A 25,665-nucleotide genomic window follows, 5' to 3' on the forward strand; every position below is an offset into this window, starting at 1 on the left:
CAGCCATCCTTGGGTCAGAGAGAGGCAATGTCTCATTTGCCCTCTCTTGTCCGGGTGTCTTGTGTCCTGCTCCTGATAAGCTGGGGGCTAAGCTGAATCCAAGAGCAGGGGCTGAGGCTGTGACATCCCCTGGGGGTCCCCATACTGTGGCCATAAAGGTCAGTGAAGGTAACAGGGTGACAATGAAGGCAGGTGAGCTAAAGCAGTGATGGGTGACCCTCGTTGGGCCCAGAACCTCAGATCAGACACACGAAGTGAATTCCTGGCCTCACCCGACTAGATTCCCTCTCAGTTATAGAGGGTACAAATTGCAGAAAGATGCAGTGATCAGATGACCTACAGGAAGAGCCCAAAGGCAGGGCAGGTATGATGTTTTCAAATACCTGCAGACACATCAACCTGACTCAGGGGCCAAGGGCATCTGGCAGTCAGGAGGGGCTTCATTCATAGGCACCCGAGGTTGACCTGACAAGGGCCTATGATCCCAGAAAGAGACTGGGTGACTGGCACAGCCTGCTATCCTGCTGGCAGCAGGGCTCTGGGCCTCCTCAGGGTAGAGGCGGGTGTGTGGGCACTCAGATAGCAGCTCCTTCTCTGCCTGCAAAGCCAGGCCAGGGGAGGCCCGGCTGGGAACTGGGAGAGGGGGAACGGAGGAAGCAGAAAGAGTAGGGGTTGAAGGGACCACCCCCAAGTCCTCAGATCCAGGCAAGACTTCAGACTCAACAGAACTGCAGGGGGAAGCGTGAGGGAGGGCACCGCAAACCCCAGGAATCCTTTCTGGCAACAATAAAGCAAACACAACTTCCTCCGAGAAGGGAAAACAAACACCTCGGGAGAGGGACAAGGATCAGATGCGGCCTCCCCCTCAAAGATCTCTGACCTTGCGGTGGGGAGGGGCCCCTCCTTCCCTTTCCCAGAGACCTCCCTTTGCCGAAGGCTCCAGCCCGGCCAGCGCACAGGTTCAAACGCGTTGCTTCCCCTCCGCGCTGGCGCGTCTCCCGCCCTCGCGGCCGCGGATCACCAGAGCCCGGGGAGAGGGCCGCCCTTGGCGGGGGGTACCACGCGCAGGCCCCCGCGCGTTCCCGCTCCCGGGCGCACTCACCAAAGCCCCGGGTCCCCTCCTCTGGGGCCTCCTGGGTGAAGATCCAGGGGGGGTTGGTGGCGTAGAGGGAGGTGGCGGGCGGGTTGGCATGCTTCTTGCCGAAGAGTTTGCTGAAAGTGCCCTGCACCGTCGGGTTCTTTTTCATTGTGCCGCCGGCCGCGCGGGCGCCGGGGGAGGACCGTCCCTCCCTCGCCTGCCCTGCTCGGGACTGGACTCCGCACCGTCTCCCCGGGGGCCTCTACCAGGCCATGCCCCGCGCCGCCCTCCCCGCCCGCGCACCGGGCGACAGGTGCTGGGGGCGCCGCCGCTCGCCGAGAAATGCGAGCTACCTGCACAGGTAAGAGGCTGCCGCCGCGCCCCGGCCCCGCCCCCGGCCGCCGCCGCCCCGCCGCCCGACTCCCCCGGCTGCATTCCTGCCGCCTCCTTCCACAACTGGCCATTGTTGGCGGGTCCCGGTGGGCCGGGGCGCCTCGCCCAGCCCACGCCCAGCGCGGAGACGACCCGCCCCCTCCCCGCGGTCGCCTCCCGGCCTCCTCCGCCCCCTCCCCGGAGGAAGGGACGGGGGCGGCCAGGCCCCCGCTTCCCAGGCGACGCGCGAGCGGGACAGTCCGGAACTTGGGCAACAGCTCGTGCGCCCAGCTCTGGGGAGCCGGCTGGCCGCAGCGCGCACGCCGATGGCTCCTAGAGGCCCTGGAAGAGTGGGCCGGCACTCATCCATGCCTGTAAGGAAATGCCCATAGGAAAAAAAGGGAAAAGCGATAAATAAAAGCAATAAACTAGTGTCCCAGTCTGATGACTAGGGTGGAAAATATCCTCATTGACAAGCTCCAAAGGGAATGCAGAATGACTAAATCTTGGCGCGTTTTTTTTTTTTAACATCAAATTCGGTTTTTTCTGTGAAGTTGTGAATATATATGTATTAATTGAAATACAGTTGAATCACAACACTGTATTATTTTCAGGTGTACAACATAGTGATTTAATATTTTTATAGATTATATACCATTTAAAATTATCATAAAATATCGGCTATATTCCCTGTGCTGAAAATAGGTCCTGTAGCTTATTTTATCCATAGTAGATTGTGCCTCTTAATTCTCTACCCCTATATTGTCCTTCCCTCCTTCCTTCTCCACTAACCCCCCCCCCCCCAACTATTAATAGTTTTGTTCTCTCTGTCTGTGGGTCTGTTTCTGTTTTGTTACATTCGTTCGCTTTATTTTTTAGATTCCACAAATATGTGAAACCATTTAGTATTTGCTTTCTGTCTGACTTTATAAGCATAATACTCTCTAGGTTCTTCTATGTTGTGGCAAATGGTAAGTTTCCATTCTTTTTATGGCTGAGTGGTGGCTCAGTGGTGAAGAATTTGCCTACGATGCAGGAGACACAGGTTCAATCCCTGGGTCAGGGAAAACCCCCTAGAGAAGGAAATGGCAACCCGCTCCAGTACTTTTGCCTGGAAAAATCCCATGGACAGAGGAGCCTGATGGGTGACAGTCCATGGGGTCACACAAGAGTCAGACACAACTAAGCAACTAAACAACAACAAAAGTATTCCATTGTGTGTATCATGTATATATACTTATATGTATACTTATAAATAAAATATCTTCTTTATCCATTCATCAGTTGATAGACACTTAGGCTGCCTCCATGTCTTGCCTATTGTAAATAACGCTTCTGTGAACATTGGGGTGCATATAGCTTTGGAATTGGTTTTTTCATTTTTTTCACCTAAGAGTGGAATTGCTGGATCACATAGTAGTTCTATTTTTATTTTTTTGAGAACCTCCATACTGTTTTCCATAGTGGCTTCACCAGTTTACATTCCCACCAACAGTGTCCAAGGGTTCCCTTTCACCCTCTCAGTTCAGTTCAGTTTAGTCGCTCAGTCGTGTCCGACTCTTTGCGACCCCATGAATCACAGCACGCCAGGCCTCCCTGTCCATCACCAACTCCCAGAGTTTACTCAAACTCATGTCCATAGAGTTGCTGATGCCATCCAGCCATCTCATCCTCTGTTGTCCCCTTCTCCTCCTGCCCCCAATCCCTCCCGGCATCAGAGTCTTTTCCAGTGAATCAACTCTTCGCATGGGGTGGCCAAAGTATTGGAGTTTCAGCTTCAGCATCAGTCCTTCCAATGAGCACGCAGGATTGATCTCCTTTAGAGTGGACTAGTTGGATCTCCTTGCAGTCCAAGGGACTCTCAAGAGTCTTCTCCAGCACCACAGTTCAAAAGCATCAATTCTTCAGCAATCAGCTTTCTTCACAGTCCAACTCTCACATCCATACATGACCACGGGAAAAACCATAGCCTTGACTAGACGGACCTTGGTTGGCAAAGTAATGTCTCTGCTTTTTAATATACTATCTAGGTTGGTCATAACTTTCCTTCCAAGGAGTAAACGTCTTTTAATTTCATGGCTGCAATCAGCATCTGCAGTGATTTTGGAGCCCAAAAAAGTAAAGTCTGACATTGTTTCCACGGTTTCCCCATCTATTTCCCATGAAGTGATGGGACCAGATGCCATGATCTTCGTTTTCTGAATGTTGAGCTTTAAGCCAACTTTTTCACTCTCCTCTTTCACTTTCATCAAGAGGCTTTTGAGTTCCTCTTCACTTTCTGCCATAAGGGTGGTGTCATCTGCATATCTGAGGTTATTGATATTTCTCCCGGCAATCTTGATTCCTGCTTGTGCTTCTTCCAGCCCAGCGTTCCTCATTATGTACTCTGCATATAAGTTAAATAAGCAGGGTGACAATATACAACCTTGACGTACTGCTTTTCCTATTTGGAACCAGTCTGTTGTTCCATGTCCAGTTCTAACTGTTGCTTCCTGACCTGCATATAGGTTTCTCAAGAGGCAGGTCAGATGGTCTGGTATTCCCATCTCTTTCAGAATTTTCCAGTTTGTTGTGATCCACACAGTCAAAGGCTTTGGCATAGTCAATGAAGCAGAAATAGATGTTTTTCTGGAACTTTCTTGCTTTTTCGATGATCCAGAGGATATTGGCAATTTGATCTCTGGTACCTCTGCCTTTTCTAAAACCAGCTTGAAGCTCTGGAAGTTCACAGTTCATGTATTGCTGAAGCCTGACTTGGAGAATTTTGAGCATTACTTTGCTAGTGTGTGAGATGAGTGCAATTGTGTGGCATTCTTTGGCATTGCCTTTCTTTGGGATTGGAATGAAAACTGACCTTTTCCAGTCCTGTGGCCACTGCTGAGTTTTCCAAATTTGCTGGCATGTTGAGTGCAGCACTTTCACAGCGTCATCTTTCAGGATTTGAAATAGCTCAACTGGAATTCCATCACCTCCACTAGCTTTGGTCATAGTGATGCTCTCTAAGGCCCACTTGACTTCACATTCCAGGATGTCTGGCTCTCGGTGACTGATCACACCATTGTGATTATCTGGGTCGTGAAGATCTTTTTTGTACAGTTCTTCTGTATGTTCACCCTCTAAGTGAATGTAATTTTTAAAAACTTCTGGTGGGTCAAGCCCACCGAGGTTCAGTTTATTCTCCAGGGAGACGAGCTGTGCATCTTTAAGATGCTTCAGGTACTCTTCTAGCTCGGCCAGGGGGTGGCCTTGCACCAGGGGAGGTCCCATCAGCTGAGGACCTGAGACACTTTGTGGAAGATTCAGAGAGTCAGGCCATGGGGGCAGGAGCGGGGGGGGTGGTGGGGAGATTAGATTTGAATGCTTTCTGGGTACCAGGGGTGGAAGGCTAGTGTGTGTGTTGGGGGAGGGGCAGTAATCAAGTCACAGAGTCGAAGTGCTTCCCCTGAGCTACCCCATCAGAACCCCCGGCTGCATTTCCCCTCCTCCTTCTCCCAGACAGTTGGAATGGCACCCCTCTTTTACCACAGACCTTTCCCCTCCAAACTTCATTTTGAAGACATTGAAACAGTAAAATGACCACCTGCATGCACACACACACTTCATTTTCATTTTGCTGACAGTACACAGGTGTGGGTATGGTGGCATATCTCCCCACCCTGATCACTACTTCAATAGCCATTGCCTAAGATTAAGGACATTCTCCTTAATGACCACAATGCAGTTATCACACACCAGAAATTTAACATCGATCGATACACTATTAATATCTAAAATATACTCCCCATTAAAAATTTCCCAGTTATCCCCCAAGGTGTCATTTTAGTTTTGATTTTTTTTCCAACCCGCAATTCAATCAGGATTCACACATTGTGGGACTTCCTTGGTGGTCCAGTTGGTTAAGACTTCCTGCTCCCAGTGCAGGGGGCCCAGGTTCAATTCCTGGTCAGGGAACTTAATCCCACAAGCCACAACTAAGAGTTTGCTTGCGTGCCAGAACTAAACGGTCCCACATTCCAAAACGAAGATCCCTCATGCCGCAACTGAGACCTGGCACAACCAAATAAATTTTTTTTTTTTAAAAGAGACTCACCCGTTGCTTTTGCTGGTCGTGCTCCTTTAATCTCGTAATTTAGGGCAATCCTCTGCTTTTGTTTTTCATGACAGTGGCATTCTTGAAAAGTCCACTCCAGTGTCAAGGGATAGGATGAGAGGGGCCCTCAGGGCTTGTGGCTGGGAGGTTATCGTTTTCCCACCAAGAAACAAATTGAGGGACAGAGCATCTTTAAAGACGCTGTGTTCCCCAAATGTTTTTGATTGGTGACACATTTGTGGTCAACCTTGTCCTACCCCACCCACTCCTAGGGCACTGCTGGAACCAGTTCCTGTTCAGAGTATGTGTGGAGGCTTCCCAGTTGCCTGTTGCTGTGCTGAAGGTTTGAGATAACTGGAGCTAGAAGAGAATTATAGAAGTCTTATTTCTACCTTGCAGGGTCTTGGGGTCTCATCAGGGAACTGGGTTTACATGATTCAAGGTGGCAGAGCATGATGACGAAGTACAGAACAGTGACTGCTGCCAGTGATACATACACAGCAGGAATTCAGAGGAGGGGAGAATAGCATGGGCTTCCTGGAGAGGTCCAGGAAGGCTTCTCGGAAGAACTGAAGCTTGAGCTGGCCTCTGAAGGATGACAAGGATGTTGACAGACGGGAAGGGCATCCACACATACCCACAGGATCCGCCCCTCCACCCCCTACCTCTATATCATGGCTCCTCCCACTGTCCACTCGGGAAGGGACTCCTGATACCGCACCGTGCCCTGGACATCATCACAACCCAGTCAAGTGCTCTAGACACTCAGGCACGAGATAGGGGCTTCCTTCTTGGAGACTTCCCACCTTGGGTAGCTCCTCGGCTCTTACACCCTGAACCATCCCCAGGAGAGTCACCATCCAGCAACTCCATTCGTACACAACTTCCACCATATAAATAATATTCTTGTTTTTAAATATTTATTTGGCTGCGGCAGATCTTAGTTGTGGCATGTGGAGTCTCGTTCCCTGACCAGAGATTGAACCTGAGCCCTCTGCATTGGGAGCTCAGAGTCTTAGCCACTGAAGCACCAGGGAAGTTCCCATAAATAATCTTGAAAACGTCTGTGTGCCCAGCTCTGGACTATGAAGGATCCAGAGAAATCAGAGTCATGGTTCCTGAGTTCAAGTTGCTGTAGTCCATTTGGGGAGACATTGAGAGACACGTGGACAGGTGAAGGGTGGGGAGGTAGGTGAAGAGGGGAGACTGACAATGGGATTCACAGAGGTTCAGAGTAGGAGCAAACAGGATGGGCTGGAGGATCTGAGGAGGGCAGGCAGGCAGGGAGAAGACCTCTGCAAGGGCTCAGGGTGGTGGAACTAGGAATTGGGAGATGGAAGAGAGGTCACAGCAAGGTCAGCCAGGGTGTGACGGGCTTAAAAAGGCAGAAACAACCCAGATTGTCCAGTTAAAGATGACTGGTTAAATAAATGATGGCATAATCACACAATGGAATAATCATGCAACTCTAAAAATGAATGAGTCAGCTGACTGTGTCCAGTTTTCTACCAGATAAACTGTTGACAAAACCATGTGTACGTGTGTGTGTGTGTGTGTTTTACCATTTCGGGCAGGATAGGTGGCTCAGACGGTAAAGCATCTGTCTGCAACGCAAGAGACCCGGGTTCGATCCCTGGGTTGGGAAGATCCCCTGGAGAAGGAAATGGCAGCCCACTCCAGTATTCTTGCCTGGAAAATCCCATGGACGGCAGAGCCTGGTAGGCTACCGTGCATAGGTTCGCGAAGAGTTGAACACGACTGAGCGACTTCACTTTCACTATGTATAATCTTATGTGCTTGTATTGGCACAGAGACACTAAGGAAAGATAACCTAAGAAACTAGTAAACGTGGTTACTAGGGGGATGTGGTGGGAACTGGGCAAAGAGAATGGGAGGGAGAATTCTCACCGAATGCTGTTTTATGCTTTCTAATTTTCAAACCATGGGAAATATATTCAAAAATTTAAATTAAAAAATAACTCGGCAGGAGAGTTTAGTCTAGAAGCACCATGGGGCTTCCCTGGTGGCTCAGTGGGAAAGAATCAGGAGACTCAGGTTTGATCCCTGGGTTGGAAAGATCCCCTGGAGAAGGAAATGGCAACCCAATCCAGTATGCTTGCCTGGGAAATCCCATGGACAGAGGGGCCAGGCAGGTTACAGTCCATGCGACCCGCAAAAGAGTCAGACATGACTTAGTAACTGAACAACAACAAATGGACCCACCACAAACCAGCCTCTGCATCACCTGGGATTTTACTAGAAATATAGGATCTCTGGCTCCATTCCAGATGTTGAGCAACCTCTCGAGACGTCCATTTGATCATCTGTAAAATAAGCTGCAGATACTGATTGCAGCCATGAAATTAAAAGACGCTTGCTCCTTGGAAGGAAAGTTATGACCAACCTTGATAGTATATTAAAAAGCAGAGACATTACTTTGCCAACCAACGTCCATCTAGTCAAGGCAGTGGTTTTTCCCGTGGTCATGTATGGATGTGAGAGTTGGACTGTAAAGAAAGCTGATCGCCGAAGAATTGATGCTTTTGAACTGTGGTGTTGGAGAAGACTCTTGAGAGTCCCTTATACTGCAAGGAGATCCAACCAGTCCATTCTAAAGGAGATCAATCCTGGATGTTCATTGGAAGGACTGATGCTAAAGCTGAAACTGCAATACTTTGGCCACCTCATGCGACGAGTTGACTCACTGGAAAAGACTCTGATGCTGGGAAAGGTTGGGGGCGGGAGGAGAGGGGGACGACGGAGAATGAGATGGCTGGATGGCATCACCGACTCTGTGGACATGAGTTTGAGTGAACTCCGGGAGTTGGTGATGGACAGGGAGGCCTGGCGTGCTGTGATTCATGGGGTCGCGGAGAGTCGGACACGACTGAGCGAATGAACTGAACTGAACTGAACTGAACTGAAAATAAGCTGTTAATTTAAAATTATTATGAGATTCAGTGAGCTGTTGCATTAAGGTACCCAGCAGAAGATCTGCAATATATATTGAGAGTGTAATTTAAGCAGTTTTTTTTTTAATTCTATTGCAGTATAGTTGATTTAAAATGTTGTTAGTTTCTGCTGTATTACAAAATGAGTGAGTTATATAACAAGACCCCCAGGTAATTCAGGAGCATGTTATAGTTTGAGAAGTTCAGGCCTAGAGTTGGTGGTTACCAGGTGATGGAGCAGGCAAGGGTAACTGGTGGTAAAGCTGTTTGTAAGGATCTTTAGCAGCTCGATGAGAGACCAGGAGAAGGAGAAAGAGTAGGCTGAGGGACTATGGGAGGCTGTCTAACTGATCAGTTAATTGCTTGATCATTTGGTTAATTGACATAAGCAGGAGGGGATTTGGACATGTGTGCTGGTGGTAGAAAAAGAAAAAGTTGTTAGTTTGTGGGACACTTCTTAGGAAGAAGGGAAGGGCGTGGTAAACAGCTTGCATATAGGGAAATACAAACAACTGTGAGCTCGTTTCCTCATCTGTAACATGGGAGTAATAACAGTATCCTTTCTGAGGGTCATTAGGAAGATTAAATAAGATAATAGCTGTGAAGTGCCAGCACAGGACCTGGCACCCAGGGGCCACTCCTCAAGTGTTTGCTCACTTCTTCCCCTTCTGGTCCCTTTGCCTTAGGGGTTAGCCTTGGTTGGGGTGGAGGAAAGTGGGGAACCAGGGTGACGCATGAACATCCAGAAGGGCTTGAGGCTGCAGAGCAGACAGCAGGGCTCTCCCTGCCCCCTACCCCCGTTTCACCCAGATTCCTTCTCCATGTCGGTGTGTAGAGAGGTGGGGGCCGTTTCTGACAACCCTGGCGGCTGGGCTCCCTGGGGCAGGCTCAGGGCTTGATTCTCTGTCCAGCTTAACCCCCCGTTGTAGCTCCAGTTCAGCTAATGACGACATCTCACACCTGGTCCCTCAGGAAAAGAAACAGCCAAATAACAGGCTGTCCTCCAAACAGCCAAAAGCCCAATCCTGTAATTAAATCTTGGCTTGGCAGTTACTTAGTCACCTCCAAGAGCCGACTTTCCTGGCCGGTTCTGGAATGTGGGGTGGGATGGGGGCCCGGCAGGTGCAGTCTCCCTAGAGACCCAGCCGGGGGTTTTGTCAAAGTGGTGATGGTCTCCCCTCCTACAAAGCCAAACACTCCTGGCTCGGGGAGTGCACTCCGGGTGCGGGAAGGGCAGGCTGGGACACGCCAAGAGTCACCTCATCCCCACCCGCGGTCTCTGTGGCGAGCTCTGCAAGGGCAAAAGTCAAAACTCCTATCATGCCAATTCACATATTCGCTGAGCTGCAGATCACCTCATCCCAACGCGTGTTCCAGGCTGGAGATGCCTTCTACCAGACCAGCTCCTGACACTGTTCCCTTCAGCCTGCAGGGTGGAATGGGCTTCAGTCTCCACCCATCCCCTCTCCCAACCCCAGCCTTCCTCTGGGCTGGGCAGGTGCCAGGAAATGTGGTCAGGCTAAGAGGAAACCTGACTAATGTGGGCTCCTACATCCTGAGAAGGTGGTCAAGGTCATTACCTGGTGCGTGAGAGTATGAAGAGCCAAGATCCAGCCCTGAGTGGGGAGTGGTGTGTTTGAGGGTGCTGGGAAGGGATGCATTTCCCTTGGTAACCGTGGGCTCTGTGGGTGGGACCATGGCAGAATGGGAAAGATCCTTGCTGGGGATAGGTTTGAATCCTGACTCTGTTGTTTAGCAAGGGTGTGACCTTGGCTGAGATACCAGCTCTCTGAGCCTCAGTTTGTTCATCTGTAAAACAGAAGCTATTAATGTAGGTGGTTATGAGATTCAATGAGATAGAGAGTTAAAATACCCAGCAGAGAGTCTGACTCATGGCGGGTACTTAGTCCCTGCGTGCTCTCACCCCAGTTCCCTGCCTTGACTTTGGGCATGGACATGCTGAACAGAATAACAGACAGAACAGAGGCCCGGAGAGGCTGCACAAGAGCAGTACCTATTCAACAAAGAACCTCAAGAAGGAGAATTCCACGGGGGCCTAGGAGATGGGGTGGGGTAAGTGTTTACAAGGTTAGGTTCAAAAGCCAGGCAAAAATATTCCATTGTAAAACACATCCCACCATCTGAAATCATGTGTGTATATTAAAAAAGAGAGAGATTGTTTAGTACAAAAAACAAAACCCCAAATCTCATGTAGATTGTGACTATAGGTAGATAAGGTGTGTTTGTGAATGAACAGCCAGGGGTTTGCAGGGACCAAGACTGAGGAGCTGATGAGGAGTGTGGGGGTAGTTGGGGCGGGGAGCAGGTGGGGAATGCTAGGATGACAGGTGGGGCTTTTACTTTTCAGTAAAATTCTGAAAGAGATGGGAATACCAGACCACCTGATCTGCCTCTTGAGAAACCTGTGTGCAGGTCAGGAAGCAACAGTTAGAACTGGACATGGAACAACAGACTGGTTCCAAATAGGAAAAGGAGTACGTCAAGGTTGTATCTTGTCACCCTGCTTATTTAACTTATATGCAGAGTACATCATGAGGAATGCTGGGCTGGAAGAAGCACAAGCTGGAATCAAGATTGCTGGGAGAAATATCAATAACTCAGATATGCAGATGACACCACCCTTATGGCAGAAAGTGAAGAGGAACTCAAAGGCCTCTTGATGAAAGTGAAAGAGGAGAGTGAAAAGGTTGGCTTGAAGCCCAACATTCAGAAAACAAAGATCATGGCATCTGGTCCCATCACTTCATGGGAAATAGATGGGAAAACAGTGGAAACAGTGTCAGACTTTATTTTTGGGGGCTCCAAAATCACTGCAGATGCTGATTGCAGCCATGAAATTAAAAGCTGCTTACTCCTTGGAAGGAAAGTTATGACCAACCTAGATAGTATATTAAAAAGCAGAGACATTACTTTGCCAACCAACGTCCATCTAGTCAAGGCTATGGTTTTTCCCGTGGTCATGTATGGATGTGAGAGTTGAATTGTGAAGAAAGCTGATCGCCGAAGAATTGATGCTTTTGAACTGTGGTGCTGGAGAAGACTCTTGAGAGTCCCTTGGACTGCAAGGAGATCCAACCAGTCCATTCTAAAGGAGATCAATCCTGGATGTTCATTGGAAGGACTGATGCTAAAGCTGAAACTCCAATACTTTGGCCACCTCATGCGATGAGTTGACTCACTGGAAAAGACTCTGATGCTGGGAGGGATTGGGGGCCGGAGGAGAAGGGGATGACAGAGAATGAGATGGCTGGAAGGCATCACCGACTCGATGGACATGAGTTTGAGTGAACTCCGGGAGTTGGTGATGGACAGGGAGGCCTGGTGTGCTGTGATTCATGGGGTCGCAAAGAGTCGGACATGACTAAGGGACTGAACTGAATTGAATGTCCTCTGTTGGTCGATCATTTGTCTTAACTTAAAATTCAAATAGTAAAAAACATCATTTATTTTTTAATATTGGCTGTGCGGGTTCCTTGTTATGGTAAGAGAGCTTTCTCTAGTTGCGGCCCACAGGTGCTCTGGTTGTGGTACATGAGCTTAGTTAGATGCCCCACAGCATGTGGGATCTTAGTTCCCCAACCAGGGATCGAATCTGCATTGGAAGGCAGATTTTTTTAGACCACTGGACCACCAGAGAAGTCCCAAAGAACATAATTTAGCGTGGAATGCATTTTCCCTTTTTTAAAAAAAGAACACTGGATGGGGGCCAGCATGCCTGTGAGACCATGCAGGCTTCCTGAGCCTCAGTCTCTCCATCTGTAAAGTGGGATGCTCATGCTCAGTCCCTTAGTCATATACGACTCTGCGACCCCATGGACTGTAGCCCACCAGTCTCCTCTGTCCACGGGATTATCCCGACAAAATACTGAAGTGGGTTGCCATGCCCTTCTCCAGGGGATCTTCTTGACACAGGGATTGAAACTGCTTCTCCTGTGGCCCCCGTATTGGCAGGCAGATTCTTTACCACTGAGTCACCTGGGAAGCCCTGTGAAGACACACAGTACGCTCCAACACTCAGGTGTAGTTTCTCATCTGATTAATGTGTTCCTTGGCTGGCAGAGCGGAGGCAGAACAGCAGGCGAGGATCTCTGGTGCCTCCTGTGCCGGGGGTGCCCCGGGGAAGGAGAGGTGAGCACTGGATGCAGGGAGTATTTCCCCAGGGCATGGCCGTCTCCTCTGCACCGGCTCTGTGCTCTGCTTCTAGCCTTCAGGATCCGTCCCTACCCGCTAGGAATCAGCAGAGCCCTGTACGCTTTCCACGTGTTCTGAAGACCAACACTTGAATGGGGACTTTGAGCCCTGGGTGTGCTTCCATGCAGCCTTTCGTGGGTCCATCTTGTCTCTCCCTCTCGTCCTTAGACCTGAAAGTAATAGCAGCTGCGTCTGCCATTCACTAAGCATCTTTGCTGTGTCAGGCACAGGGCCAGTGGACTAGGTGCATTAACCCAATACCATCTTTAACAACTTTTTTTTCATTTATTTTTTGGCCACACCACATGGCACGTGGGAGCTTAGTTTCCTGACCAGTGATCAAACCCGCGCCCCCTGCAGTGGAAGTGTGGAGTCCTCCTAAACACTGGACCACTAGGAAAGTCCCAACCTACTACCAGCAAGTCAGCTCTACAAAGGAAGTGGATAATACATCCATTTTGTGGATGGAGGGAAAAAGACTTGAAATGACATCTATTGTTGTTTAGTCGCTAAGTCGTGTCCAACTCTTTTATGACCCCATGGACTGTAGCTCACCAGGCTCCTCTGTCCATGGAATTCTCCAGACAAGAATATTGGAGTGGGTTGCCATTTCCTTCTCCAGGGGATCTTCCCTGACCCAAGGATCGAACCTGAGTCTCCTGCATTGGCAGGCAGATTCTTTACCAGTGAGTCTTCAGGGAAGCCCCAAATGACATCTACGCATACCCTGTGACCAGTCAATTCTCTCTTAGAAGTAGGCCCCAGAGAAACCTTCACCCTGGTCTATAAGGGCATGTGGATGTGATGTCATTGCAGTGCTGTTTGTGGAGATAGGGAGTTGAAGACACCTCAGAGGAAAGGCATACAGAGCCTTTCGGAAGCAAGGAATGAGGCTCATGCAGCAACACGGATGGATCTTAAAAACAGAAGGGAGCGATCAAAATAAACAACAGAATGAGATCTAGAATATACAAAACCTCTTATGCAAATGAACACTACCTGCACACAAAGCAACAATCTGTATTTTGAAAACACATTTGAAGAAGAAGATACTTATTAAGAACATTAGAATAGCTGCCTCTGGTGGGCGTGGGTGGAGAATGTGGTTGGAGACTGGAGATAAAGAGGGAAAATTAATATAACAAAAGAGGGGGCCTTCATGGACCAATGGTGATAAGGCACCCTGATGTGAGCTGTAGGAATAGCTCAGTCGTTTGTACTTGAAGTCCAACAAAGGAAACTCAAGTAAGGATCAGTCAGAGAGGTTAAGTAATTTGTCCAAATCACACAGCAGACAAGGAGGAGTGGAAAGAGGATGTTCGAATAAGTAGGCTCCTTAAAGCTAGACGGTAGCAGGACCCTGAAAGCCACATGTCTGCACTGTAACAGCAAAGAGGGCAGGAGGGGCAGAGGGACAGAGGACAGGTGTGTGTGGCAAGGGGTGGGGATCTTCTTGGGCTCCACAAGTCAGCCCGGCGTGTCACCAGCTCTCCCCATCCTTCCCAAACACCCACTGAGTGCTGTGGGGTGCAGATCACCCTCCTTACCTTCCAGGAATTATGATGAGGAATAGAATGAGCTCATGCTGGGGGTGTGGCAGAGAGGTCAGAAAGGGTGGGCGTCCAGGAGGCAGGGCTGATTCAGTGCTGTCTGGGGCTTAGAAACAATAACAACAATATAACTCAGCACTGACCACGCAGCAGGCCCTCCTCACCACCCTCTCCCAAGCAAGATACCATCTGCCCAGAGCCCTGGAGATCCCAGATCAGAGGCTCTGCCAGGGCTGCCCTTCCTCCCCCTCCTCCCTGCCTGCCTCCCCTCCAGGTCCCTCCCATCCTCTCCAGAAATTAGGGGTCATTACCATTAGGGTGTGGGATCTGAGCACAGCTTACACAAGTCATTAACACCCCAACTCCCAGTCTGCCTGGGGGCCCCAAAGTCTACGCCATACTCAACAGGCAGTGCTGACAGTGCCAGGAAGGAAACAGGCCTGCGCCCAGCCCTGGCCAGTGGGCCGAGGGCAGGAAGTCACCAGCTGTTCTGCCTCCCTCACCCTGGGCCTCCTCCTTTCCTCCTCACTGACCCAGGAGAAGCACAGGGCAGTCCGACATGGGGCATTTCTGCCATGTTCCTGGAAGTCTGAAGTTGGGGAGATGGGATCCGAACGAGGTGTGTCCGGGGAGACATCTGGTTTTGAAGATGGCAAGAGGGCAGCCCATTCAGCCACCTACCCCTCAATACAGTTACCTACCCACACATAATAATAGCCAGTTTTGTTTATTTATTCATTGGTCACATTGTGCGTAATGTGGATCTTAGATCCCCAACCAGGGATTGAACTCATGCCCCCTGCATTGGAAAGCACAGAGTTTTAACCACTGGACCAGGGAAGTCCAATAATAGCTAATATCTATTGAGTGCTTCCTCTGTGCCAGGCACTGTCCTAAGTGTTTGCCCTACTCTATTATTAGTAGCTAGGAACCTTTAGTCCAACCATTTTATAGATGAGTAAACAGAAGTACAGAGAGGTCAGTTATTTACACTTGCCCAAGGTCACACAACTAGTAAAATGGTAGAGCCAGGATCCAAACTCACGAAGTCTGGCTTTGAGCCTGCAGTCCCATCCTCTATACAACGATCCACCATCTATCCACATGGACCTTCTTCCTATCCACTCACCCGTGGCCACCCCACCTAACCACCTGTCTACTCACTCATCCATCCATCCCTTCATCTTCTAAGCCCTTGTTTGAAGAGGTTTAGGAAAGGGAACAGCAAATACAGAGACTTAGAAGGGAGACTTACTCACATCCGCCCACCTCCCACTCTGCTTCCTACTCCTCTGTCTATCCATGTGTCCATCCATGAGTTCATGTGTCCATCCATCCATCCATCTATCCATCCACCCATCCATTCATCCGTCCATCCATCTGTCCATCCACCCATCCATCCATCCATCCATCTATCCATCCACCCATCCATTCATCCGTCCATCCATCCATCCATCCATCTATCCATCCACCCATCCATTCATCCATCATCCTTCATTCCTATACTTGAGAAGGCAGATACAGATGAAGAAAGAGAATAGAGAGTTAGCTGGTTTACATTTCTTCCATGCCAGTGATTTCTTGTGACCTTTTGGGGGGCTGGGAGAACATTAGGACTCCCCAAGGCACCTGAATAAACAGAGTGATTTCCTCCACTCTCCATTCACCCCACTACCCATAGCTCACCAATCCTGGGCACCATGGGAAGAAGGAATTGAGGAGTGACTAGGTATTAAGGTTGGAAGAACCATCCAGACCTTGAAACTTCTGCCCCCAGCCCTGCCCCTGTATCTCCTTAGGAAGACAGAAGGAATTATGTTGTCAAAGGGGTGTCACAATGCCCCCAGCCCCATACAAGTTCTCCTAACTTGGTGTCCCAGTACCCTCCCAAGAGTCCCTGAATACCTCTGGAGCCCTTGGCTGCCAGAAGTTCCATCTCATCACCACCAAGGAAGGCACTGGTCAAGGATGTCCCAGGTGGGATGACATCATGGTGTGGGATCAGGGCAGCCCAAAGTGGCAAGACGTTTGATTGGCAGGAAGGAGTGTGAAGGCCCCAGCCCAGCCCACCTGTGCAGCTGGGAGCTGAGGGACTCTTCCCGAAGGTTTAGGTGCCAATGACACTGCCCAACTCCTGTTCCCCAGCTGTGGAGCTGTCCTTGTCCCCCTGGGTGGGGCGTGGGGTGGGGAGGGCAGGTGACCACCATTCAGCTCCTTTGTTCTCTGCCCCTTCACTTCCCCGAGAGGCTTCCTGGACCGTTAGTTTGCATGGCCCCACCTCTTAGGCACACTTGCGATAAGTAATAATGCTGGTCAACGTTTACTGAGGGCTAAAGACGTCCATGGTCCCATCACTTCATGGGAAATAGATGGAAAAACAGTGGAAACAGTGTCAGACTTTGTTTTTTTGGGCTCCAAAATCACTGCAGATGCTGATTGCAGCCATGAAATTAAAAGACGCTTGCTCCTTGGAAGGAAAGTTATGACCAACCTTGATAGTACATTAAAAAGCAGAGACATTACTTTGCCAACCAAGGTCCGTCTAGTCAAGGCAATGGTTTTTCCCGTGGTCATGTATGGTTGCGAGAGTTGGACTGTGAAGAAGGCTGATCGCCGAAGAATCGATGCTTTTGAACTGTGGTGTTGGAGAAGACTCTTGAGAGTCCCTTATACTGCAAGGAGATCCAACCAGTCCATTCTAAAGGAGATCAATCCTGGATGTTCATTGGAGGGACTGATGCTAAAGCTGAAACTGCAATACTTTGGCCACCTCATGAGACGAGTTGACTCACTGGAAAAGACTCTGATGCTGGGAAAGGTTGGGGGCGGGAGGAGAAGGGGACGACGGAGAATGAGATGGCTGGATGGCATCACCGACTCTGTGGACATGAGTTTGAGTGTACTCCGGGAGTTGGTGATGGACAGGGAGGCCTGGCGTGCTGTGATTCATGGGGTCGCGGAGAGTCGGACACGACTGAGCGACTGAACTGAACTGAACTGAACTGAAAGACGTCCAGGCACCTTAAGGAGAGTATCCCATTAACTCATAGTAACCCTTTGAGATAGAGTCTCTGCTCTCCTTCGTAGACGGGAAAATAGGCAGAGTATTGTAAATTACCGGAGAGACTCCCCTGGTGGTCCGGTGGTTAGGAATCTGAGGTTCCACTACAGGGCATCCGAGTTCGATCCCTGGCTGGGGGACTAAGGTTCTGCACGCTGCGTGGTGTGGCCAAAGATAAATAAATTACCAGAGGAGCAGGTACCCAGCGGGTGGGAGAGGCTTCCTGAGGAAGCCGAGGCTTCTCAACTTGGCCTCCTCACTGACTCCCTTCAGAGTCCCCATCCCCGCACTGAAGGCAAATAAGTGCTCATAAAGCTTCAAGCATGTGTGACACCTCCATGTAACTTCTGGATGGGGCTGATGATAATTACCACTTTCTTTTACAGCTCCCACGACTCATGGCGCCCCCACCACAAGCTGTGCAGTAGATAGCCTTATTAGACCCATTTTGCAGATGAGGCAAGTCAAGCTCAAAGAGGTTCAGTGACTTGCCCGAGGATGCCCGACCTGTAAGGGCAGAATCAGGTCCTGAGCTTAGACCTTCAAACTCCGAAGCCTGGGCACATTTCCAGCATCAGGTGCCCTGGGAGCCCTCACCAGCTGCCTCACCCAGTGCTATTTGCATTTTGACAGGGCACAAGGCCTTCCACAAAAAGGGGAGGTGCAAATGGTGGCATGTCAGGCACAGGCTAGGCCAGCAGATGGGCAGGGGGCCGGAAGAGGGGCCTGAAGTATTGAACCTCGTTTCACATATGAAGTCTTCTTGCCTTACTCAGAAAGTGCCGCCCTGAAGTCTCCCTCTTCCCCATTCTTGGTCTGGGTATAAGGGACAGATGCATACATGATGTATCTAAAAAGCCTGGGTGGGTCTGCCTGCGGGTGTGGGGGTCATGGAAGGAGGGCGTCAGATTCCTTCTTTTGGCTCTTAACTCAAAACCCAAGTGAAAACAGGGGAGTGCAATTCAGCAGGGAGCGAAAGGGCTGGTGGGACCCTCTCCTTGCCCTTTAAGCTTCATTGCCCCCTGTGGAACAGGACGGGTAGGGGGCTCAAGGCAGCAGAAAGCAGATAGGGGAGATGGGGCCTTCCTTCCACCTCTAAGCTCGTTTTCGCCACCTCAGCATTTGAACTGATGGTTCTTTGCCATAGGCGGGGCAGGGAAGGCTAGTGTCCTGTGGGATGTTTGGCAGCATCCCTGGCTTCTGGACACCAGTAGCACTTCCCAGTTGTGACCACCGAAAACGTCTCCCCGCATTGCCACATGTCCCTGGGGGGTGGGTGGGGGAGGAAATACCCCCAGGTGTGAACCGCTTCTCTAAATGCACACACACTGTGCATTTGACAGGGAGGATCTGAGAGGGGAGGAGACGGCTAAATGAAACCAGATGTTAACCTGGAAAGTATGCAGTCGGGCCCCACCCTCCCTCCAGAGCTGGCCGTGCTGGGCTGAGCATGGGATGGGGTGTTCTCAGCTCTCGGAGCTTAGTCACCTGGAACCTGGCTGGGCCCCCGGAAGGGGCGGGACGAGGCTGGGGCTGCCTGGCTTCCTCCTCCTTTTCCCATCCGCTGCCTCCTTTCTCTCTTCCTCCTCCCTCGCTCCTTCCTGGGGCTGTCCCTCTGCCCCAATTCCTGTGCAAGCCTCATCCCTGGATGTGCTGGGGGTCCTGGGTCGCCCAAGCAGGGTCCCGAGTATAGCAGCAGCAGCAGTTGGGGCATAGCTGATGGGAGACTCAGGGTCTGGGCTGGGGCGGAGCAGGAGAGGAGGATTCAAACCCTGGTTCCTGCACTAACTGGTCACTAGTTGTACAACTTCTGCAAAGTTCTTACACGCCACTCACTAACCACGTGTGCTTAGACCAAGCTTAGATTTGTCCGAGCCTCAGTTTCTGCATTAGAAAGATAGGAGGCTCCTCTGTCCATGGGGATTCTCCAGACAAGAACACTGGAGTGGGTTGCCATGCCCTCCTCCGGGGGATCTTTCCAACCCAGGGACTGAACCCACATCTCCTGCATTGCAAGTGGATTCTTTATCGTCTGAGCCACGAGGGAAGCCAGAAAGTTGGGAATAACATCTCACAGTGGCTTTTGGGGCTTTTGCAGAGGTCAGTGGTTAGTCCCTGGCAGTTGGTAGATTCTCGATCCTATTAGTAAAGAGTGTTGCAAGCCCTTCCCCTTGCAGGAAGAGCCCCCCACAACAATTCTGAAAGCATCTGCCTCTGTCACCTCTCACACCAGCTCCGGAGCCTGAGGGGCAAGGCCCAGGTGGCCAAGAGCTGCTGGGGAGCAGGGGCTGGTGGGGGGCAGGGCCTCAGCAGTTCCCTGTCTCCACAGGCAAATGCTGAGCCTCCCTGCCCTGTCAGGAGGACCAGAAACCCACATCTTCGGATTATGCTTAACACGAAAAACCCGAGCCACTGTGTGGCCCAGGAGAGGAAAATTCTACAACTCCAGGCTATCAGCCTCAACGCTGAGGATAAGGAAACTGTCATGGACTCTATAGCACCGATTCTCACTGCCCTTTGAAGGAGCTGGAAATACCAAGAGATGTTCTCTGCTGTCACAATTGGCAGGGGGTGCTACTTGCAGCTAGTGGGCAGAGGCCAGGGCTGATGCTAAGCATCTTTTGATGCACAGGACAGCCCCACGGCAGATGTATCCAGCCCAAAGTGTCAGCAGGGCTGAGACTGAGAAGCACTGTTCCCCAGAGCTTCATATTTGTGTTCATATGTGTAGTGTCTCTGCTGCTTGTACACCCAGAGCCTGGGGCATAAGAGGAACATGGTTGGATAGAACAACTGACGTCACATCCTCAGCTGTGCTGAGAGATAATTCATAGAATAAACCTTACACTCCTGGGGTGTCATCCTGTCTGTGCCAAGTCCAAGGACCCAGAACCAAAACCCAGCATTCAAAACCCCACAGTGTGTCCCCGCCACATCTGGGACATCAGGCCACCCTCTCTCACCAGTGAGCTTGGGGACTGGGGAGGGGTCACCCTAGCCTCTCACCTGCCTCCCAGCACATCTAGCAAGGGGCCAGCAAGATGATGAAATGAAGACAGAAATGAATTGGCAGGCTCTATCCCCACAGTGCTATGGACACGGCATGTATTGTGGGGTACAGGGTGTGGCCCCTGGAGTCAGCCAGGCCTGGGTTCCCATCACAGCCTAGCTCCTCACCAGTCACATGACCCTAAACTTGGGAATACAGTCCTGACTTCTGTTTTCTCAATTATAAACGGGGCTCATAATGATACCTTCTTTAAAGGGTTAATGTGAGGATTCTCAGAGGAAATCCACTGAAAGAGTTTGGCGCTGTGCTCATGGGTGGTGGTGAAGTATGAGCATGGATTATGACTCTTCATACCTTATTTTCGGTGTGAGCCCCTCTGTTTGTCTTCTGCATCCTAAGGCTGAGCCTGGACAGGTCTGGGAAGGCTTCTGACTGCTCGTGCACCCCTCTCTCCAGGTTAATAGGATGTGGTGCTGATCTCTGAGAGCATTTACAGGCTGTTGGGACATTAGCCAGAGCCAGCAAGAACCACTGTTTGGGATTAAGATGAGACAAGCACAGGACCTAGGGCGCAAAATATTTGAAGGGAAGCACTTACCGTGCCCTTGCATGAGTCTGAATATGAGCCCCTCCTGAAAACGCATAGCCTTGCTTCATCCTAGTCCCAGCCCAGCGAAAGACCACATCCCAGGAGGAGGGCCTGAAGGCACGGAGGATGGTGAGAGGGGTGCAGAGGCCACAGCATCTGAGGCTTCCTGGAGGAGGTGCCATGAGAGCTGCTGGCGTGGGAGGATAAGGGAGAATTTTGAAGTGCAAGGCTGAGGGTCATATATTGCTAGGTGGGAACTTATGGAAGCAGAGACTGCCTTGGAGAAAAGCCCTGGGCAAGTGTGAGTTGGGCAAATAGTTTATAAATTAAACACAACAGAACATACATTATGATTTGAGTAGTGGGGGTTTTGTCAGATGGCAGGGGTTCAACTTCCAATAGCTCTACAGCTAGGGGTTCCCTCCCAGTTCCCTGGGGCCTCTGCAGACAGGAAATGGGTCTTCTTGAGAGTTGCAGCCTGGGGGAGTGCAACAGAGCTTCCTGACACTCAGGGATCTTGGCCTTTGGGTTGTTCCGTCACAGCTATGAAGATTCCTAGTGAGAGGGCACCCAGGATCCGGGAGATGGTATGGGGGTTCAAAGGTTAGGAAGATGATTCAGTCACAGGATGGTCAAGGAGGGTGGCAACAGAGGACCAATTAATGACGGAACGGAACCATGAGATAAAGGCTGCAACAGGGACCTCCTAGGAGCGTGGACCTCCATACCCAATCACCCAAGAGTGGCTGTGAAGGGCAGACATTGTTGGGTGGGAGACGCAGTCTGTAACAATGAGAAGTGTTCTAAATTAGAACGGGACTGGCTGGTTGGAAGGCCAACGACCCCTTACTAGAATCCAGTTCTGTTGAACCAATAGTTATTGAGCGTTAGCTCAATGTCTTGGTCTGGAGTAAGAGAAGGAATAGGATTTTGGAGGCTATTATGTCAAGGGTAAGGGTGAGTGAGCGCTGCTCTTAAGGGACTCAGGGCTGAACAAGAAAGAGTATTCCTGATGGAGGAGAGGGCAGGCTAGTCTGGGGGGACAGCCTGAGCTAAGGTGAGAATGCCTGGAAGGACCAGGTGTGACCAGGAAGTGGCAGGCAGACTGGATGGCTGGAACTCAGGGTTTGGGGGAGCCCTGTCCTTCCAGGTTGGAGACTTGGCCTTTATTTTCTGGGCAGCAAAAGATGCTTTGAGGACAAGCCATACTTATGGCCATTAATATATTGGGTTGGTCCAAAAGTTCATTCAGGGTTTTCCGTAGGATGTTATGGACTTTGGGGCCAACCCAATAGAGAGACTAATTCAGTGTGTGAAACGCAGGCTGGGAAAGCGAGAGATAAAGAAACAGGAAGAATTGGTAGAAAGCTGGAGTCACCTTGTAGGAGAGAGGATGGAGACCTGATGGAGCGGGAGCAGAGGCCAGGGAGAGAAGGATGTGGGTGACACTGATGGACAGACCGGATGCAGGGGGACGGGGCAGGTGTGGGGTTGGCGATGAACCCCGGGTTCCCAGCCTCTGAGCTGGTCGAGGTCTCGAAGAAGCAAACCAAGGTCTGCAGAAGCAGGGCAGGTGGGTGGACCTTGAAGACTTTCTGCCTGCCTGCAAGTGTCTAGCTCCAGGGCCAGCAGAGCTGGGCTCCAGGGGTTGCTCTGTGGGCCTCTCAGCAGTGCCCCTGCCCCCTCCTTCCTTCCCTTGGCCCTCACAAAGTCCCCAGCTCTCCCCTTCTTTCCTTCCTCCCAGGACTCACAGAAATCCTCAGTATCCAGTCATGGGCCGAAGATGCCATCAGGCCAAAAGGTGAAGGCTCCGCACCGTCCCCTGTCCTTGTCGTGGAAGCAGGACCGTGAGCAGACCCTGGCGGCAGCCTACGTGCCGGTGGTGGTGGACCCCAGAGGGCAGAACCCGGACAAGCTCAGGTTCAATTTCTACACCTCCCAGTACTCCAACTCCCTGAACCCCTTCTACACCTTGCAGAAGCCCACCTGCGGCTACCTGTACCGCCGGGACACCGACCACACCCGCAAGCGCTTCGATGTGCCTCCTGCCAACCTGGTCTTGTGGCGCTCGTAGGCCTGTGCCAGTCAGAAGCCCCCTACCCTGCACCCTCACCCCCACAATGCTGGTTCCCCAAGGGGAAGGGCTGCTCCCTCCTGGAGGAGCAGAAAGTGCCCGGGCTAGGACGGCTGTGCCCTGCCCACTGTCAACAATGGCAAAGGGAGGTCTCGCTTTTCAGCAGCAATTAAAGTTCCTTCTTTCTTTCCCTGGCATCTGAATGGGTGGCTGTGGATGGGTAAACTGAGGCCACAGGGGTGCTGTAAGCAGGGTTATGGCCAGAGGTGCCCGAAGACTTGGAAGGACCTGATTCTCATCAGCTCACCCCAAGAGTAACCCCAACTCCCCTGCAGAGCTTGAGTCCCAAGCAAAGCCCATGCTGGCCACACCCTGTCTGTGGTCCGGTTTGGCACCCTTTCCAGTAACAAGAGCTACATCAATCGATGGTGATCTGGGGCTGGAGCAGCCACTGGGGAAGGGGGACGTCCTGCAGGGAATGAACCTGATCTCCAGGGAGCCTCCTCTCTAGCTCCTAATTTTACATAAAACTGTCTCTTCTGACTGGTAGTTTTTTTGGTGAGGGATGGAATTCCCATCTCAAATCTCCCCTCTGGTCCAGCAGAGCTGATGCTGAGGTTAGTTAGGCTCATGGGCCGTGGTTCACGGAAAAGGAGAGTAAAAGCAGAGTGCGCTTGACTCCTAGCCAGAGTGAGTCCTTGGTCACTGCCGCCCAAGGCTGGATCCAATGGCCTGCTGGTGCCAGCTCAAACTGGCCTGTGAGAGCTGGCAGTGGGCAGCTCCCAATTCCACAATCAGTGACTTCACGCTGGTAGCTTGAAACCAGTGCAGTGGAAGTATTTACACCCAGGAAACCAGCAAACATCTATAAAACAGGATTTCTTTTTTTCCAGAGAGCCAATAGTTAAATATTTACCAGCAGACGACTGAGTGATTCCAACTGGCTTCATTTCTAGGAATCATGTCTTATTGCAGGTAGAATGGTGGATTCAGTGGTGCATACTTCTAGGGAACAGGAGACAAGGGGGCTGGTGTGGGATGAACAGACAGGATGCTGGGGACCCAGACAAGCAGCCAATGCACTGGCCAGATTTCCCTGGAAACCCTTCTCTGAAAAGAAGACGGCACGCCAGAGAAAAAGGATGAGAGGGTGTCCTAAATATCACCTAACAGCAAACGATTCAGGTTTTTCTATGTATTATATTTGAAGTAGGCTGTCTTTCAAATTAGAGGCTTTCCTCGAATGTCTAGTGATCCTTGGCTGGAAGCAGGCCATTTGGCATCTGTATCAAGTCTCTCCTTCCTCGTTACCATTGTTCATGGAGCCAATGTGGGAAGGAGCTGGGCAGGGGTCTCACTTTTCATATGCAGACTTTGCCATAACTTCCTAGTTTCCAGAGCAGCCCTTCTGCCCTCTAGAGCTATCTCTCGAGGATAGAGCTTGTCCAGTTCAAGTCTCAGAATAACCTTCCTCCAGGGCCAGGAGGAGAGAGATGACACCTTAAGATGTCCATTCTGCTGCCTTGAGGAGGGCCTCTGGGGAACTCGTTGCTCCTGACACAAACTTCCCACCAGTACCCCTACTTCTTTCCTACATGTCCTGCACCCCAGCCTCCACGGCACCTTCTGTGCCCACCTCCTGAGCTTCCAGAGTCCTGTGGTGAGAATTTAAAATTTTATTTATTTTTAACGTATTTATTTGGCTGCACCAGTCTCAGCTGCTGCACTGGGCATCTTTAGTGGCAGCATGCGACCTCTTAGTTGTGGCACGTGGGATCCAGTTCCCTGACCAGGGATTGAACCCAGGTTGCCTGCATTGGGAGCACGGAGTCTTAGCTACTGGACCACCAGGGAAGTCCCCCCTCCAGCTCTCTGAGCACACTCAAGTTTCAACCTTCCGCACTCTGGTAAGGCACCACTCGTCCATCTGTTTCTCTCGTCCAAAGTTCGTATCAGAACCTGTCATCTGCAGTCTTCTTCTTGGTCTCTCTGGATCTGCAGCTTTTAGAAATGAATTGCCATTTCAGTGTGCTTTTCAAAAGAGGCAGAGATAAATGCAGGTTTTCAGTCTACGTACCACCCGAAGCTGTACCTCCCAACAATCATCCCACAGACACTGGTGAACACCTAGCGCATGCTGGGCCCTTGGGCTACAAAGATGAACAAGAACCATCTCTGCGCCCCCAGACCCGACAACCTCGAGGAGTGGGGGCGGGGCCCGAATCCGCACGCGCTCACTGACGCCGCCTCCTCGCCCCTGGAGAAGGTCGCCCCCTAGAGGTTCATCTTGGTAAAGCGGCCTCCGCCGACGCTTCCAGGACACCTTGACGGAAGCCAGCCAAGGTCAGGTCCGCCTGGGCGGGACAGTCTCTGGAGGCCCAGAACCTATGCTCAGGGCTCTGTTGTGCTTCTGTGGAGGTGGCCAGTGGGCAGACGGGCACGTTGGAGCGAGTCAGTCGGGACTGGGATTGCCACCCCTCCCATCCCTTCCGGGCATGGCTTCTACCTCTACACCCCTGCCCGCCATGTTCCCTCTCCTTGGCATCATTCAGCCCCGTGGATCCTCTCACTCTGGTGTGGTATCTGTCCTGGGAAGGAGTCCTGCAGACAGAGCAGCCTGGGGAGGCCATGGTCCTCTCTCACGCGGCCACAGCATGAGCTGTCCACTCAGACCCTCA

The 25,665-nt window shown here is 51.1% G+C and overlaps 2 protein-coding genes across 2 annotated transcripts in view; one reads left to right on the forward strand and one right to left on the reverse strand.

Annotated features, from left to right (window-relative positions):
• C23H6orf132 (chromosome 23 C6orf132 homolog) overlaps window positions 1–1,449 on the reverse strand; it is a 36,320-nt gene extending 34,871 nt beyond the window's left edge. The window contains exon 1 of the mRNA XM_088831507.1: window positions 1,103–1,449. Coding sequence (XP_088687633.1) covers window positions 1,103–1,247 — 145 coding nt within the window. The 5' untranslated portion in view covers window positions 1,248–1,449. The remainder of the gene's footprint in view (window positions 1–1,102) is intronic.
• CIMIP3 (ciliary microtubule inner protein 3) lies at window positions 1,421–25,663 on the forward strand. Its single transcript, XM_088831233.1, has 4 exons — window positions 1,421–1,800; window positions 12,572–12,640; window positions 19,196–19,408; window positions 22,651–25,663. Exons 1-4 carry the CDS (start codon window positions 1,421–1,423, stop codon window positions 22,985–22,987), a joined length of 999 nt encoding a protein of 332 aa, XP_088687359.1. The 3' UTR covers window positions 22,988–25,663.
• Window positions 25,664–25,665: the final 2 nt, after the last annotated feature.

Source organism: Moschus berezovskii, chromosome 23 (genome assembly GCF_049115385.1).
Source record: "Moschus berezovskii isolate FMDL1 chromosome 23, NW_MosBer_1.0, whole genome shotgun sequence".
Taxonomy (NCBI): Eukaryota; Metazoa; Chordata; class Mammalia; order Artiodactyla; family Moschidae; genus Moschus; species Moschus berezovskii.